Source organism: Andrena cerasifolii, chromosome 1 (genome assembly GCF_050908995.1).
Source record: "Andrena cerasifolii isolate SP2316 chromosome 1, iyAndCera1_principal, whole genome shotgun sequence".
Taxonomy (NCBI): Eukaryota; Metazoa; Arthropoda; class Insecta; order Hymenoptera; family Andrenidae; genus Andrena; species Andrena cerasifolii.
Genome location: NC_135118.1, coordinates 12,962,544 through 12,979,903, shown reverse-complemented (window position 1 = coordinate 12,979,903; position 17,360 = coordinate 12,962,544). Strand labels below are relative to the sequence as shown.

The following is a 17,360-nucleotide window of genomic DNA, read 5'->3' as shown; positions in this document are numbered from 1 at the left end:
TCTCCTCCATTTAAAAGCAATCTTGGTTTGAAACATTTTATCGTCAAATTATCAGAAGCAACTTAAATATCACGGTAACCGATACACGAACCACTGTGTATATTTATGTAAAAGATTCAAAATTTTTAATAAATAGATGGACTATCACACAGTAGAAACGGATAATTTACAAATGTTTTTTAATTTATTCCTATGTTTCATTAGAATGGAGATTAAATTCACTGAACCATTTATAATATTACATTTATTACATTATTATCAACATTCTAGTCAGTTAAATGGTAATTAATCTAATATTAACAATCCTATCATTTCCAATAACAATAAACCTGTAAATTTACAAAAATTCATCAGACTTTTATCGTTCATAATTCATATAACTAGCTTTTTTTGCACATATACAAATTATATATAATTTCCATAGCAATTATATATCTGTGCAATGATAGATAAATAAAATATGAGCTGTAAGTCCATAATATTACAAAAGCCCAATTGTATCTAAATATTCCTACATTCCTTTAGAATTTTAATCAAGCTGATATTTTTACACGATAGCTCTATTTATATGCTTAAGTTATACTATCATTATACACGACTTGTAATAATTACCCTGATCATATCCTGAACTTTTTTCATATATCTAAAATCCAAGCGATTCTAAATAATTTGTGTGGAATTTAATTTAACCATATTTACGGTTTTAAATTGTTTACATTTTTATTCGACCCCATTGAACCTTTTTCTTAACCGGTAGCTAGAAGACCTTTGAATGCCATAGTAGAGGCCATTGTGGTGGTACGTGTACGAGCTTCAGCGGCTTCTAGCTCCTCTTTTGGTAAGTTCTCAGTGAGCCAAGCGTCGATTGCTGGAAGATTCTGTTTGCTCCATTCCGTCTCTTGTTTAATAATTGTAAGAGCCTCTTTGATGATGTGCTCAGCTGTGTCAAATTCACCTTGGCGACTCGAATACAATTCGGAAACCATGTCTAAACCTTCTGGTGTATTGAACGGGGATGTTGCTGAATTTATTATACCGTCCCAGAGGTGCCTCTTGTTTTCAAATCTCTGTTTCACAGTGTACCAGTGAGTGTTCAAGAATTTGAACAGCGTTGTGTAACCAGCCGCCCCGCCAGTTAACATACTGAAGATCAAGTGGATGTTCGAGTCCGTGAAGTTTCCATTTTGGTCCAGGATTGTTACATTTAACAATCTACAATATTATAATATTATTTGAGATTAATAATTTCCGGCTCTTTCGTACCGAAATATAAATCAAAATATCAGTTTTCAGATTTTCTTCAATGTATTACAAATTTTGAACGTTTAGAATTTTGAAAAATTTAGTAGTCTCGTTTACTGGTGGCAAACTAGAGTTCCGAACAAATGAATTAAAAAATGAGTAACATGAACCAACATTGTTTCGTACTGTCTAAAATAATTATTATGAACAGTTTTATTTTTCTTTAAAAATCGATTTCTTGACAAAACAATTATCTAAAAATGTACATCCCTTAACATGATAAGTGATAATTAATTTTATTATGGCTTACGGATTCCTTCGTTACTTATTTTTCAAAATTGCATCATTACTTTGCTCCATATTTTTTCAAATTTCATAAACTGTGCTGTATAGCGAAAAAACTGATATACAATATAAAAATACAATACCTTTCAATTTTATATGTGTCTTTTGGACAACCGGCTAAAGATTTCAAGAGATACGTGCGTTCATTTTCTTTCCTCTCTGGGCTGTTTTGAGGGAAATTTATAACACGCTGAAGACCGAATTCCCATTCTTCTTCGGTGCCCCACTTGAATACAGGGCATATAAATTCATTGGCAACTCTGCAAAGTTATGAAATATCTTAAATTAACCGATAAATTTTGCAAAACATCTCATAAAGCAACTTATGTATTTAGGACAGGGATTCTCGCTTCCGAACGAAATACTACCTCGGTACCATGTAAATTGCGCAAACTAAGTAGAATCTAATATTCAAAATATTTTTTGAGGAACTTTTTTCTCAAAACAAGTCACAACTTGTTTCTTGTGAATAATATTAACACGATGCCAAATACCTATATTACACAGTTTCATATCTGAAATCTTTAATTTTCGTCAAATTTGTAAAGGCATACATGACTTGCGGAAGATAAGAGATGCAGATTAAAATAAATGTTAATGCAATAATTATCAGTGGCGGATTTATAGAAAAAGTCTTAGGTGGCAAACATTTTGGGGCACCCTGTATACACAACAAAATTATAAATCAATTTACGCGCGTGTGGTATGAAAATTATGGGAATAAAAAAAATATAGGGTTTGGATAAAATTATAATTTTTGGGGAAAATGGGCCCCTCGGGGGCCTTCTGGATAGGGACACAGCTGGCAACTGCTGATTGACCGCCCGTTAAATCCGCCACTGGCGATTACAATACCGAAAAGTGCATTGAAATTTAAATGAATTTCTTATTTATCCTGTTTGCAAGATCCACCAATGTAGACACAGAAATTGTATACATATTGTATATGTGAAATACGAACGGATTTCCTTTATCGGGATCCTCGTCAGTCAGCCACTTCTTGTACTGAAGTCTCGCTTCATCAACGCATGGTTCGTAACCAGCACGACAGAGAAAATTCTTCGCCATCCCTCGCATATGAGTTTTCCACGATGGTTCGTCGGGTTGCGCGGTTTCATTGAGTTCTTCGTATAACGGTTTCAATAATGTCTGTACATAAACCTGAAGCAACAATAATTTAAAAATCATTTGTACAGGGCTGTTCCTAGGGTTTGGCCGCTCAGGTGCAAAAACAATATTGCCGCCCTTATTAATTTAATATTCTTTAATTAAGAATTTAATATGCAATGTTTACGTTTATATCTATATATACATAGTTTTAAAAAATTATCATGCAAACGAAACAGATTGAAGAAACAGATTTTGTTAAAAGTGGAACATGTTGTAATCCTCGTGAAATTAGGCGGGGTTTAAGTCATCATTTTGCCGATTTCGAATTTGTTTACAAAGTACAGAGCCTTGAATTTTTCGATTTTCGCTTATTTTCGTGAAAATGGGTTGTACTTATGAATTTTTATCTCGAACACCAGCGTTGGATAATTTAAAAAAATTCTAGATGAGAAAAGGAATGATATCATTAAAAATCATCATAAAAATTTTGATTATTATTCTTATTAGTCAAAATTGCACATATAATAAACGGCCTGCGGCCGCCACTAGGTTTCGCGGCTTAGGTGTTATACACGGGATAATAATAATATAGGGGTCCGATAAAAAAAGAGAAGTTGAGAGGAAAGATCCTCGAATGTACAAAGACACGCCTGCATACAACTTTACCCAAGCAAAATGCGATTGATAGATGCGTTTCAGGTTTACAAACTGCATCGAATAATTGAGAATTTGCACATACGAAATATTTCAAAGAAATTATCAAAGACAGCAAGAAAAGTGGCAGGTCAAAACTAAGTTGCATGCGACGTTTCATCCGCCTATTTTATCTGCAATCTTACGTTCGATTGTGCGTGAAAAGAAAGTGATGGAGACAAGTGTACCTGCGAAAGGAAGCAGAACAGTTTGCCTGAAAAATGGAGCAGACAAGTTTACCTCAAATTTCGGGTACACTTTAGATCCTTCGATGCGTCTTCCAATATGATCGATCATCATGAAGACAGGTTCCCAGACCACATGGCTCCTCTCGTCCTTCAAGAAGAGAATCATATTCAGTGCGATTCCAAAGGAGAGCTCTCCAGCGTACGCCAAATTCCACGAATCATGTAGAAGCTTTGCTCTGGTTAGAACAGGAATCTTCTCACGGTTCGGGCATCGCAAAAATTGCGACAGCATTTTCCAGTTGCAGGTGTCATAATTTACGGGGAACATACCTGCGAACAAGTCATCGCGCTTGATTTATACGATTTCAATGGTCTGAAATGATCGAGCGCAAAATGAAGCTAATCAAATTTTATTGGCGCAGTACTTTTATTTCGCTTGTAGATTCCTCTTTTTTTTACGAATCAATAACTAAATTAAGAAAATTCTGAAGAACTATGCGCGCGTGCTCGTGTTACAATTAATTATAAAATTATTCGAACGCTTTTGATTAAAACGTCATTTAATTTATACTGTTCTACAGGGCGGATCGTTTAAATGCACACACCTAAAGTCTAAATATCTCTGCTGCTTATGGATATAAGAGAAACGTGCTTACTGCAAGTTAATCTATTCGGTGGGGTAAACAAAGTGATGGGAAGAAAGTTACCCTTAAGGTCAACTTTTCTTATTCGATATCTTAGGGAGATTGATGTTCAATTATTATAAATGGAATCCTGTATTTTTTTCTATATCCTTGTGGGGGATAAAAAAGTAAATTCAAGGACTTCAATAATGTACCGATCATCATTCTTGTACATTCCGATCATTTAATTTAAAAATAATTTCATCTGAAAATAATAATCTAATAATCGATATTTCCATCGATTCTCGTACCTATTTCCTCAGGATTAACGATAATAAAATTGTTTTCGTCAGTGATATCCGGGATAGTGAGATTCTTTGGTTCGTGTCCTTTGGTCAGCCATAGAGGACACGGTTTGTGGAAGTCCAATTTGTCTTGAGACATCATTACTATCGGTATGTCCCACTGGTAGGAGACTTTCGACGTGGAGGCCGGTGGAGCTTTTCTAAGGTACACTTTCTGCAAACATATCCATTTAATAGATCATATTAATTCAGATTACATCAATTGCTAGCTTAAAGTTCCCGGCGTTGCCCGGATTATATGTATATCTTTTTTCGGTGAAGGGGCGTGAGCTTTTTAAAAACGTTTCTTCGCGAGCATCTAGGGGCTAAGAGGAACCTACCTACCAAATTTCATGGTCATAGGTTTGGTGGTTCCAGAGAAATCGTGATGAGTCAGTCAGTCAGGACTTCTTCTTTTATATATTTAGACTAGCAAAATACCCCGCGCTTCGCTTCGGGCCTAAGAGATTTTAAGGACTCCATGAAAACACAGTTTACCCCCCTCCCCTTTTCATCCCCTTACGGGTTGATTAGGGCAAAATCCTGAAATTGGTTTTTAGGCATTTCTGTGGGCAATCTTTGTGAGTAAGAACCAAGTTGATATCTAATCGGGCCTAAGAAATATTAAGGAATCTGAGAAAATACATTTTACCCCTTTTCACCCCTTTGGGGATGGAATTCTCGAAAATCCTTCCATAGTGGGCGCCTACGTCATGAAAACAATGTACCTTCCAAATTTCACGTTCCTAGGTTAAACGGTTTGAACTTGAGGTTGATGAGTCAGTCAGGACTTCTTCTTTTATATATAGATTTCGTATTTGCATATTAACGAGATTAAACTTTGATAGAACAAAATTATTTGTTATAGAGAAATCGATGCATGAGAAGTTAGAAATTATGCAATACTATACTGTACGTTATTTACTTTCAAAATCTATTAAGTAGAGTTTAAAAAAGGAGGGCCAATATGAGCTGTGCTAAAATCTCTTAACGGTATAGCACTGTTGGGAATATTATGGAAATAAATAAACTTCTAAATAGAAAGCACTATTTTTAATATCAGTGTAAGTTTTGTGTACTCAAGGTTTTGTAATTTTAAATATATCCTGTAATTTAATATAGAGTATTGTGGCAAATATTAGCCTATGAAAGCTAAAGGATTATCCATAAATGCTCGAGCTATTTGCATTCGAGTTATTCCACCAACAAAATGTATATTTTACAATTAATTATCACGCTAGTGAAAGATACGCAAATTGCAAACAGAGGTTCGCAGAGAATCTTCAGTACATTGTTACACATGCGGCTGTAATTACTCGTTTCGCTATTCCTTTGGTAATAATCGAATAACGCAGCCTCAGGGACTAAGGTGCTCGTTAAAGTAATCATGAAAGACGTACGGCAGTATGCAAATTCCATTCACAATCGAGGTTATCAGTGTGGGGTTTTCATTTCGATTACAGTAGAGTCCTTTAAAATGGCTGTAATTGCTTTTCTAAAGACGGCTCAGTATTTTTTCCGTTTTCAAGGGTGGACACCTTTTCATTGTATTACTATTCCCGCCGCGCAATTTGCACATCCGTCTGGTTTCAATCGCACTCACGAAGAAGGATCTCCACTCGGAAAATCGTTCCTTCTTTGGAAATGTATATTACAACCGGGAAGATTCTTTCAAGTAAAACTATTTAAAAATTGCATTTTAATAAAGTTCATTGTGAAACAACTGCAAAATGATTATTTTATTAAACCTGTTAAGGGTTATTTGCGGGTTTGAAGTTTAAAAAAATCTTTTCCTTTATATATATACATCGACCGTGTAACATCGTAAGAATGCTCAGTTAAAATTTCATAAAGAAATTCGAAATATTTTCGAAGTTATATAATTTAGAAGCAAAGCAAGTAACGCGATCTGCGATCGAAATTGAAGGGAAATACATTTCTCAAACTGGCGTGCACGATTGGAAGAAAACTAAACGTCATTTTGTCTAATTTTTTTTCGCATTATCTTTGTATAACTTCAATCTAGTGGAGCCCCTATAAATACTTAATACTTATCGTTTTTTTTTATTTTTAATTAAAGAAAAAAGGTGTTAAAAATATGCGAAAATCGTAACTTTTTACTTAAACACGCGTCAGGTTGGTATTCTTCATTTTTTTTTCAATATTCTTAGTGGATCCACTATTTTTACGCCCGCACTTTAAAATACCATTTGATTTTTCGATTTCCAATGATTGAACGAGGTGACACATTGCACGCCGCAAACACCTATCTTTTAAGGAGCCCACACTTCCGCCCTCCATAGCACCGCCATAATTTCTTTTTATGACAATATAAAAATGTGAAATTATAGTATAAACATAGATTAATAAAATGTAAAAAGTTTCATTAAGATATCTTGTGTAGTTATTCGGAAAAAAAATCCTAAAAATTGTATGATTTTTAGGCGTCAAACCCATAAGTACCCCTTAAATTCCTCGATTACCTTATGGATTTTTCCAACAAAACTCTTTGGTGGTTCGCGACTGATATTTCGCGCTTATTCGACCAATTTCTATATTCTTCGAACTAGTGCCACCCCTGCCAAGTGAATGTGCCCGAAATCCCTGCCACGAGCCACAAAGAGCAGAGAAACAATTTCATTCCAACTGCACTCGCAAATAAATTTAACACCGCCGTTTCTCAGCGTCGCCATATTATCTGTGCGAAAATCGCATTATTGTTCTGGTTTCTGGCGTCCTTGAGGGAAACGCCGCTTTTGTTTGATAAGATGAGGAACGTATGCGCACGTACCTGGCTAAGCGTAATTTGTTTAGTTTCATAATCTCGAATGACCGTGACCAATGGCACCCTATCTCGAATGATCCATGGTGCCGCGATGCTGTTGATCGTCAGGCCATCTGGTAGAATATCCGTTTCGTTCGCAACGTCATTTAACCGGCTGTAAATGTCCTCAGCGTAGAAGGTTCGCTGATTTCTGAAAAAATCGTATCGAACGGTTGCGCAAGATCGAATCGAGATTAATTGTGGAGAAAAAACAGCCGGGAAGCAACGACTTCAAGCAGTGATCGGCAGTTTCGCTTGATTGGGTCAGCCCGCGGCTAAAAACGCTGTCAGTGCAATTAAAGATTTATATCCAATAATGATTATCTGCTAACCGGGTCGTCTATCGAACAAAAACGTTTCCAATGTATGTAAGATTAAGAGAATTTTGCATTGGCGAGGTCACATTTTGGGTAATTTTTTAACAGAAAAGTATTAAGTATTATAATTCCAAACGTTGCACGTCTATTAATTAACATTCGAGGAAAGCGCTCAATTTTTTTTCGACAGTAATAATAATTTTGGTCAAAGTTATAGTGGTAGTAGTAAAAGAATCGCGTAATTATGTGCAAAAATCACGCGAAAAAAATCAGGATTTCAACTTTAAATAGTCACCATTTTGTTCAAAATTAATTTTTCGGAAAATTCTCTCCGTCAAGCGGAAGATACATTAATATACGAACGAAATCTTTTTTGTTTTTTGATATTAGATAATCTGGTTCCAAATGCCAGTGCTCACCGCAAAATCAAAATTTTACAAATGCTTCTTGGATGTCGCTTGTTACTTTATTATAAACGTCAATATTTTTCTACGAAAAAATTACCAAATGTTCTTTAAATGTTGCCCTTTTAAGTGCAAAATGTTCTGTACGAATATATGCTTCCGCTTTTTAAAAAAAAATTCACAAACATTCGCCTCTTTTCGGCCGCCTGACTATGTACAACCCCTTAATATATCACTTTCACCCTTTTTGAACGAGTGTAATTATCGAATTTTCTGACGATTTCAACCGTCTTTCCTAACGCAGAGATATTTTTGAATGTCGAGTTAAGTCGACCTTAGTTAAGCGAGCGAGGACACGGTTTTAATTCAAAGGCTAATCAGAGATATCTAAACACTAGACTATTTAGCTGGTGGTATCGTGAATCCTCACAAATCCTAGCAAAATTGCGTGACATAGTGAAAAGAATAATGCAATTCGATAATATCTGCTTTGGAAATTATCCATCACGAAGAAGATTGCAAAAGTGGAGAACCTATGATGCAAGAGATATTATCTGCATTCTGTTTGCGAGGATACAAGAATTCGACCTTTCCCCGACAGCCATTAATTCGAGATGGCACTTTAACCTATAGAAATTTAGCGATTCTATTTTCATTTTACACTTGCTTCCCGGTTAGTGGACGAAAGCAATTACTAACTCTTCTGATTCCTGTTGAACGAAATTCCTGACGCCCTTCTGGAACAGCTCCTTGCCGAGAGTGTAATTGAACATCCGGAATATCAGTTCCGCTGCGAGGAGGAAAAATGGCATGATTAGGTTTATATAAGTAAACATAATTGTTAGCATTAATTACATGCTAGTTGCTACTGTTAATTGCTACTAACGCTTCACAGAATTGGGACATCCCATGCGAACTGGGACAGATTTCGGAGTAAGTTTTCGTGGATTGCTGAAATTTGAATATGTTGTAGTCTTTAGTGATATTTAAACGTACCTCAAAGGATTTTTCAAGATTTTGAAAAATTACGATTTTACAGCTGTTTGTAGTTAAGTGCTAAATTTTTTTTGGAAGGAAGTAAATATATTGAACTATCTATCTAGTAGATTGAGTTTCTTTATTTCATTCCTAACCTTGTGTGGCCTTGAAGGTCACAGTATACCATATGGTTGAATTTGTCTTGACAGTGGCTTTCATATTTGGTAATCAAATATATAGCATTCCATTTAAAAAACTAAAAGTCACCCTCGTTTCAAGGAAAATATTGCGAACATCAAAAATTGAGGTACCGTATTATGTTGGATATAAAAAAACAGTAAGAGTTTCCCTTTTAGTTTTTTTTTTCAAATACTTACCATTTTCGAGAATCCTGTATAAGAATATCAGGTATAGCCGCTTGGCCGCTGCGAGTACCACGGTGCTGGGCGACGCAGCGTCAGCTCTCGACAATTTTTACAGGGCCAATTTTAAAAAGTCCATATTTTTGAAAATTTTTCCATCAAGGGAAAGGATAGAACTATATTCTCCTTTTCTTTTAGATTTTTAAAATCGCGCCCGATGTTAAAAACCGGCATTTCTTTAAAATAATTGCACAAAAATGGTTCAATTTTTTTTTTTTAAACTGAAATAATTTTTTCTTAAAACTTCAATGTCTTCTCTATAAGCACCGCAAAGCTCATCTCCATCCGTTCACCACTTCCATAGCTATAATGTATTGAAAAAAAGTTAGCACTTAACTTCAAACAGCTGTAAAATCGTCACTTTTCAAAATTTTGAAAAATCCTTCGAGGTACGTTTAAATATCACTAAAGACTACAACATATTCAAATTTCAGCAATCTACGAAAACTTACTCCGAAATCTGTCCGAGTTCCCATGGAATGTCCCAATTCTGTGAAGCGTTAATAGCAATTAACAGTAGCAAGTAGCATGTAATTAATGAGATTAGAGAATGAGAGATTAGAGAATAGCCGGCTTTACACGGCCGCTCCAAACCTTCGGGCTTAGCTGGAACGCGCGCTCGGAGCGTTAATAGATAGCGACGATAAAAGGAACTTCTGTTGTGTTCTATGAAGTTCTTTTCGTAGTGAATGAAACTATTACCTGCTAAACTATTATGAACAAATCTGCTCTGAGCGTTTAGTGTTGCTAAATTATTAAGTAGGTACTAATGATTCCGTAATAATACCCGCGGCTGTTCTCAATTTACACGTTTTAGTTTAATGTCCTAAAAAAGCTGATACCCTAAATTTCCAGAGAGAGACCCAAAATCAAATTTCCCCCCTTTCTTTCAACGGGAACGTGTCTTAGAGAAATGATCTGAATTAATAAAACTATATTTGGACAATGGAATCGGTGCGTACTTTTCGCTGACGTGGCTTCGTTCCTGATACCCGCTACTCTGGAGAAGGGTATAGTTTTTCCAAATTCGTAGTAGAGGGAATACAACATCGTCATTGGCCACTTTCCTTCCATTTCGTCTGGGTTGATCTGCAATGGAACCGTCAGTTCTCCGTCAATTTTGAAAAGCAATTATATCGCGTGCACGAGTTATGACACGTACATCCACTGTTGTCATTGAAGCCAAAAACGAGTTGAGCGCTTTATTGACGGGAGCATCGGTCCAGCGGAATGGCGTGATATATTGTCCAATCCACTGATAAATCAGCTCGTAGGCTGTGTTCCAAACAGAAGCAGTGAGCAGATCACTTTCCCTGCAATTAAACTTGATTTTTAGCAATTTATTATAACTTCTACGGCTACATTGAAACGTGCCGTAATCTTGTTTGCTGTATTTGTTTTAAGTAAGTTTAACGAATTAACGTATAAACTGATATATGTTAAATTTTTCGATGTCTGAACGTGTATATTTTTCTCAAAGAAATTCAATGTCTGAGGAATACTGAATCATTGTTGGTTGGTGAACGAAGAATTAATTAAAATGGAATTTTCAAAGAAAAAGGAACTATCAACTTGAATTTTTGAATAGTTAAAAAAAACCTGAAAGTATGTTTTTATTACGTAGCGCTGAAATATCAGTACCTATTTGATAATATACATATCACCAGAGTTGAGCATTAACTAAACAAAAAATTATTTAAATAACGCATCAAATAAACGTTACTAACTTTAGATTCATCGGCGAATAAAGTTTTTAAATTTTTGTAACTTTTATTCGTTATTCGAAATTGTATTTAAATAAAAATTTCGCTCATCTCTGCATACCACTAACTATTTAGCTGCAGCTACTTTGCACCACAAGTTACTCTGTTTTCTTCTGGCAATACTGAATAAATTATGCAATTTTACAAATCAAAGTTTAAATACAAAGGGAAGCTTGTCTTTTGAAATCGGTGATATTGTATAAGTACTGGGGCAGATAATTGCAATACATATTTTTAAATAAAACTCTAGCTGGAGAATACATACTTGAAGAGCATCAGACCCCAGCTATCAGATGGTTTAACAGCGTTGAACGAGGGAATCGCCATTAAATCGAGTTTCGGCAAGACAATCGAGCTGTTGAAGTATTCTTGCAAGTAGTTTATGATCTTGGCAACCTTGTCAGGTACGTCCTTCAAGGAGTCCATGTAATCTTTCCGACCCCACACCCAAATCTCGAGCTGCTTTCCATCAATTTCATTTACTTTCCTTGCAGGCGGGATACTCTCCAAATCCGACACGACTAAAGCCAATTGGTAGGTGGATATTTGTGGTGTCTGCTCGAAATGATCCCAGATGAAATCTGGTTGGTCAGGTCTATATAAGAGATAACAAAAGAATCTTACGTTAAACAAAAACTGACAAACGAGTTGAAATTCTGAAAGTATATTAGCACCTTAATATCCCTTATTATTACTAATTATTTTACTACTTTACTTAATTATAGTTCGCTTCAATTTACGTTTCATCGAAGTAAAATAATTTAAGAAATCATTATACTGGATGTGAAACGCACAAAAACGTTTCGTTCCGTTGTATAATACAGGAGTGGTTAAAATAAGATTAAAATACAAGTAATGACAGACAGTGGCGCACCCAGAAGGGGGCCAAGGGGCTCTAGCACCCCCAAAGGAAAAGGAAAAAGAAGATTAATGTAACCACGACTGAAGTAATTCAAGAGCTTTGTAAAAAGGAAAGAAAACTGAATTTTATTCTTTAATTAAATTTTTATAATCACCTAGTGAATTTTATTGAATTTGCATTAAAAATATTTTTATCCCTTCAACTCTGCTCCGCCCAAGATTAAATCCTGAGAATAGAATCATTTCATTTTTAGACATATGAGGCGGTCATTTAGGCCGGTATAAAAATATTTTTCTTTCGCTTTTAGTACATTTTAATAAAAGCTTGTGTTTAAAGAAAACTTCTACTAGGTATAAATTATTTTATGCTTTTTAGTGAAAATGTTGTATTGTCATCGGAACTACGTTTGTGTGCAAAGTTTCAAGTCGATCGGATGTGTGGAAGTGGGTCAACATTAGCTTACAAGACTTCACCCCTAACAAAATAACTAACGAACTCGCAAGTAAGGCTAAATTAAAAAAGCTTGTAAAAAGGCATTACTTACACATCGACACTGTTTTCGATCGGCATGTTCGAACGAGCCGTCATATTCTTCGGATGCAAGACGCTTAGATTGAAGGTCGCTTTGTAAAACGGTTCGTCCATGCACGGGAACATTCTTTGCGCGTGATTTACTCTCAGATAGGTTCCAATGATAGGGCTGGGAAAAGAAGCAGCAGTTAACGGAGTCATTATTATTTTCTAATCTTCTTACTTCACGCGCAAACAGAACGTTATAATTATAATTACTGTTTATTCCCTCTTGCGTCCATGTATTCGGTTTTGAAGAAACCGCTGGTCTCGTTGGTGGTGAGGTTGCCGACGAAGCTAATGTCCACTTCGCAGCTGCTACCTTTCTTCAGCATCTGCTCAAGGTGGATGGTGTAGAATTGTTTCTTGGAATTTGGAAGCTCGACGTTCGCGACGTTTACGCCCATCAGAGGCAAACCCTTCTCCCTTTTCCCCAAGAATAAGGCACCGATTCAATGATTTTAAGAAAGATTTTGGAAAACTGCAGGGTTAAATACCAGTAAATTCTGTATATTTGTGCATAAACCCCTTCGTATTTCTGTTTTGGCGGTGCTAGTGTGTAGCGAAGCCATGTCAATGGTAGTATTTTGAAATCGATGTTAAAAGTCAAAACAGTGAGGAATGTATATACAAGTTTGTATTACATTGTAATTTTCTTCCACTTCATATTTTCTTCCCCGGTTGAATTAGATACTCCCGCGAAATTTTCAATGGCGCGCCCTACAGGCTAGTCACAAGAAAGCTTAAAACTCATATTTCTCACACGTCCGCATAACTAATTTAATACAAGGTGTGAAGTGTTATTTTGCTATCACTACTTCTATTCTGGCAACTCTCCAATCCATGGTATATCAATTTTAAGATATAATTCCTTTTAATGGAACTATTTTATTTTTCTTACCGTTCACAGTTTAAACTTTCTTTCACCAAGTGAATTTACAACCCGTTAAATATCCTAATCAAATTGCCAAGCGTCAGCTCTAACAATCCTTTGATTAGTATTTTGAAACATCTATTTTATCTGCGGGGTGTATGAAAAGACATAGGCACAACTTGATGGGTGAATTCGATACCCAAAAATAATAATAAAGTTCTCATAAACATTTGTCCTATTTAAATTAGTTTCAGAGTCACTTTTACATTTCAATCACCCCTGTTACTAATTGCATAACACGCAACTCACCTTTGCTCTAGAGACGGCTCTAGAGTTCTAACGCTGTACTGCGATATGTGAAGATCAGGGTGAGCGTTCAGCGTTATTTTGTCGCTGGTGTCCGCCCAAGTGACATTGATCTTCACTCGACCTTTGAACTTGTCATCCCCGATAAAGGGCTGAAGTTCCAGGTGATAGCTAGTCGGTACCACCTCCTTTGGCAATCTCTGCTGGCCCAACTTGATGTGGTATACGTCGTTTAGGTCTATACTCCGTTTCAATCTCCATTGTGTCTATAAAACAAAGCATTTAAAAAAATTTCCCCGAAGAAAGCAAGCTTCATAGGCACCAATTTAAATTTCGACAAAAAATTTCGATAAAATTTCTGCTAATATTAAACTACATTGACATGGACGTCATAGGCAATAACTTACACTAGCGAAAGCTTTGGTGTCCTGCGGTAGGGCTAGAACGAGCACTAGTCCAGCAATTACTGCCGCCCACCTCATAGTTCTCCTGCGGAGCAAGTTGAAGTGATTATTAACAATGCAATAAAGGGTTTGGTGAAACGAAACTTGCACCTTGTTCCTGCGTATCTTAATTCAGAAACTATTCAATGAAATGATAACGAACTCCATTATGATTTGTCGCTAGAGTAGGTGCTGTAATAAGAACTTGAACGATCGAATATCTGAGCCTCTCAAAGTATTTCATCCCCATTAATCTATTAACCACTTCTCGACAAGGGACATTACTTATACAGAGGATGTTCACTTTATTACCACGCAGCGTTTTTCTCGTAAATGGTGGGTATATGAACAAAATGGGAAAGGAAAAAGTTTTACTGCTTTGTATAAGTTACATTAATTATATCGGTCTTTAAATTTGCAATAAGTTTGGAACATCGAGGGGACCTTTAATTTTTTAAATGCAAAATTTGAAAATATAAGGTAACGCTCAAAGTTACGTAAAGTCAGGAATGAAATAAATAATTTCAACATTTTATAGCACTGTTTTAAATAATATTTTTTATTGATAAGGCTACATAGCGTATGCAACTGTGAAATGTTTAAATTATTTCTTCGATTCCCAACACCATGTGAATTGAATTTAAACGTTCCTGTACCTTACTTCGTTGAATTCGTCCTGATAGTCGCCTTTATACGACATAAAAAGAAATATAGTTTTCCATTTAAAGAATTAAAACACCTTTGTTATTAGAAATTTATTGCAAATTTCAAAAATCGATATAACCAGCCCTGTTGGTTACAAAATGTGGCAAAACTCATCCTCCATTTACTCGACAGTAATAACGTGCAACCGAAATCCGTATTTTAAAACGATTAAAGCCGAATTAGCTCGTTTCGGCGCTAGCAAATGGTACATAAGGATTACAAGGGAAGTTAAACAACCCGAAAATTTAGAAAATTATGCTATTTGGTGTGCATGTAGAGTAGTTGATGCATAAGACATACCTATTGTTTGTTGGTGACCTAGTGCGGTTTTGGAGGGTGAAATTACCCCTCGAAAAAATGCAGAATTTTCTTTTTCGTGGAATATCTCGAGAACGATGAGAGATATAAAAAACAAGTATAAACAAAAGTTGCATCTTATCTTTACATCTACAAAACTGCGTAAATATAATTATAAATAAATCCATACATTTCAAGTTACCCCCTCCGCCAATTCTTAATTCGATAATTACTTTACATAGTTTTGTACATATACTTAAAAGAAGGATGCAACTTTTGTTTAAACTTCTTTCGCGATATTCCACGAAAAATAAAATTTTGCATTATTTTCAAGGGGTGGCTCCACCCCCAAAACCGCACTACGCTACCACCAAAAATAGATTTGCCTTACGCATCAACTTCTCTACTTGCACACAAAGTTGCATAATTTTCTAAATTTCCGGGTCGCCCAACTTCCCTTGTTAACAATACATATCCCCCTCCGTAGGAGCACGATTATTAAATTTTCGCGAAAAAGGTAACTCGTATCCTCCAACGCAAAAGTACTTCCAAGTTGACTCGTCTCTCAAAATTAACAGCTTCGACATACCCCCGAGATTTGCACAGTTTACTCTTATACTATTCGTCTATCAGCAGCCGAAGAACAAGATGCCACCCCGTCCTAAGACTCGCGAATAAACGGTAACCCCACAGGCGACTTACTTCGCGATCGTAATCCAATGCGTCCGTACTTGCATGCGCTGGAGAACGATCTGACCGAAGCGCTCCAGCTATCCCGAATTATCGTCGCCTTAGTCTACTCGGGCCCGCGTGATCAGCGCCGATTTGACCTTGATACCGTGCACCGTTATCAAAGGGTTGTCCACTTGGGAAGCGAAAGGACCGCGTAGGAACGCAGCCGGTTGCGAACTGTCCTCCGGCTGCCTCCTCGTCTCTCAGTGGACCAAGCCGCCGATGGCAGAAAGGGACAGAAAAAAAGACGCGGAAAAGTGTAACGGCGTGCAGAGAAAACGTGAACGACCACGTGACGGGGGAGGGGGAGGGAAGGGCCTCCTCGCGCAGTATCGGTGGCCCGAGGCACGCATTCGAGCCGTTTAGATCCCGTTAAGCGGTGTAATCGGTGGATCGCCCATTATCCAATTCCGTCGGGCAGACGTCACAAAAGGGTCTAATGGCGACGGTATCCGTCGGTGACGGGCGTGAAGCGCAGCGTCAATGGCCAATCCCGAAAGCATCAATGGAAAATTGAGTTGCCGACAGCGCGGCGAACCCCTCCGCGTCTGGTACCGTTCCCTGGCGCCATTGTACGTTCGTTTAACACTTGGCCAGCCATCGTTCCACGTACAGGCGGAACGTCTGTTTCCGATTCGCCACCAATTAGGCCTGATAGGGTTGTTTAGGTACGCGTACGCGGCCAGGCGGTGTTCCCTGGAACAGGGGGCAACTGGGCAACTCGTGCCATCCGACGACATCTTGCTTCCGATTCTCAGGGTGGGCCCCGTGCAACTACCGCGCGCGGACCACGCGCGCGGCCCACTTCTTATTGGATCACGTCGCATGATCGTTCTAATTTACGTCGCGTTGCGTAGGCCCCGACTGCATAGTGGTGTTTTCGCTTCGAAATGTTCATCGTCAGCTGGCGCACTTGCACTGTGACGGATAGGAAAAAGTGTTTCAGTGTAATTCGTATTGTTGTACTTTTGGGAATGATTTCGATTGTTTTCGAGAGGGGGTGGTTTTGCTCCGAATTGGCCGAATCCTTTTGAGGGTAGCTACTGTCTACGGTAATGATTTAATGCTTGAGGTTTTTGGATTTTTTTTTTTATTAAATTTACTTGGAAATGTGGGAGTTTACTTTGGGAGTTTATTAGGGATGGGAATTGTTAGAGAAAGTTAATTATTAGAAGAGGTCGGTGTAAAAGTTTTGTGATTTGAAGTTAGACACGTTTGTGTAATGGAAGCCAGGTCAGCATTCAGATTTGGTAAAAATTTAACTTTTTGGGGGAATTAATTACAAGGACATGAATACAAATTATGGTCAGTACTTTCG

The 17,360-nt window shown here is 37.0% G+C and overlaps 2 protein-coding genes across 3 annotated transcripts in view; one reads left to right on the top strand and one right to left on the bottom strand.

Moving 5' to 3' along the window:
- Positions 1-229: 229 nt before the first annotated feature.
- On the bottom strand, positions 230-16,230 carry LOC143372651 (aminopeptidase N). Of its 2 annotated transcripts, none has more exons than XM_076819095.1 (15): positions 16,013-16,230; positions 14,273-14,354; positions 13,869-14,131; positions 12,905-13,111; positions 12,660-12,815; positions 11,519-11,848; positions 10,653-10,803; positions 10,453-10,579; positions 8,790-8,880; positions 7,337-7,520; positions 4,513-4,720; positions 3,631-3,908; positions 2,549-2,748; positions 1,671-1,847; positions 230-1,212 (listed from the first exon to the last, which is right to left on the bottom strand). In XM_076819095.1, the coding sequence occupies exons 1-15, from the start codon at positions 16,045-16,047 to the stop codon at positions 747-749; spliced, it is 2,955 nt and encodes a 984-aa protein (XP_076675210.1). In that variant the 5' UTR covers positions 16,048-16,230; the 3' UTR covers positions 230-746. The 2 variants fall into 2 exon arrangements, with proteins under 2 accessions (XP_076675210.1, XP_076675220.1); XM_076819105.1 differs by having other exon boundaries at positions 15,900-16,030.
- Positions 16,231-16,958: 728 nt separating this feature from the next.
- LOC143372646 (aminopeptidase N) overlaps positions 16,959-17,360 on the top strand; it is a 28,438-nt gene continuing 28,036 nt past the window's right edge. Inside the window, exon 1 of the mRNA XM_076819070.1 lies at positions 16,959-17,094. The gene's annotated coding sequence lies outside the window, so the exon portion shown is untranslated. The remainder of the gene's footprint in view (positions 17,095-17,360) is intronic.

Coding starts and splice junctions, on each gene's coding strand:
- LOC143372651 (XM_076819095.1), bottom strand. CDS start 16,047: ATGCAAGTACGGACGCATTGGATTACGATCGCGAA. Junction 14,355..16,012: donor CATTGGATTACGATCGCGAA/GTAAGTCGCCTG, acceptor CTTGCTCCGCAG/GAGAACTATGAGGTGGGCGG. Junction 2,749..3,630: donor AAGTGTACCCGAAATTTGAG/GTAAACTTGTCT, acceptor TTGTTGCTTCAG/GTTTATGTACAGACATTATT.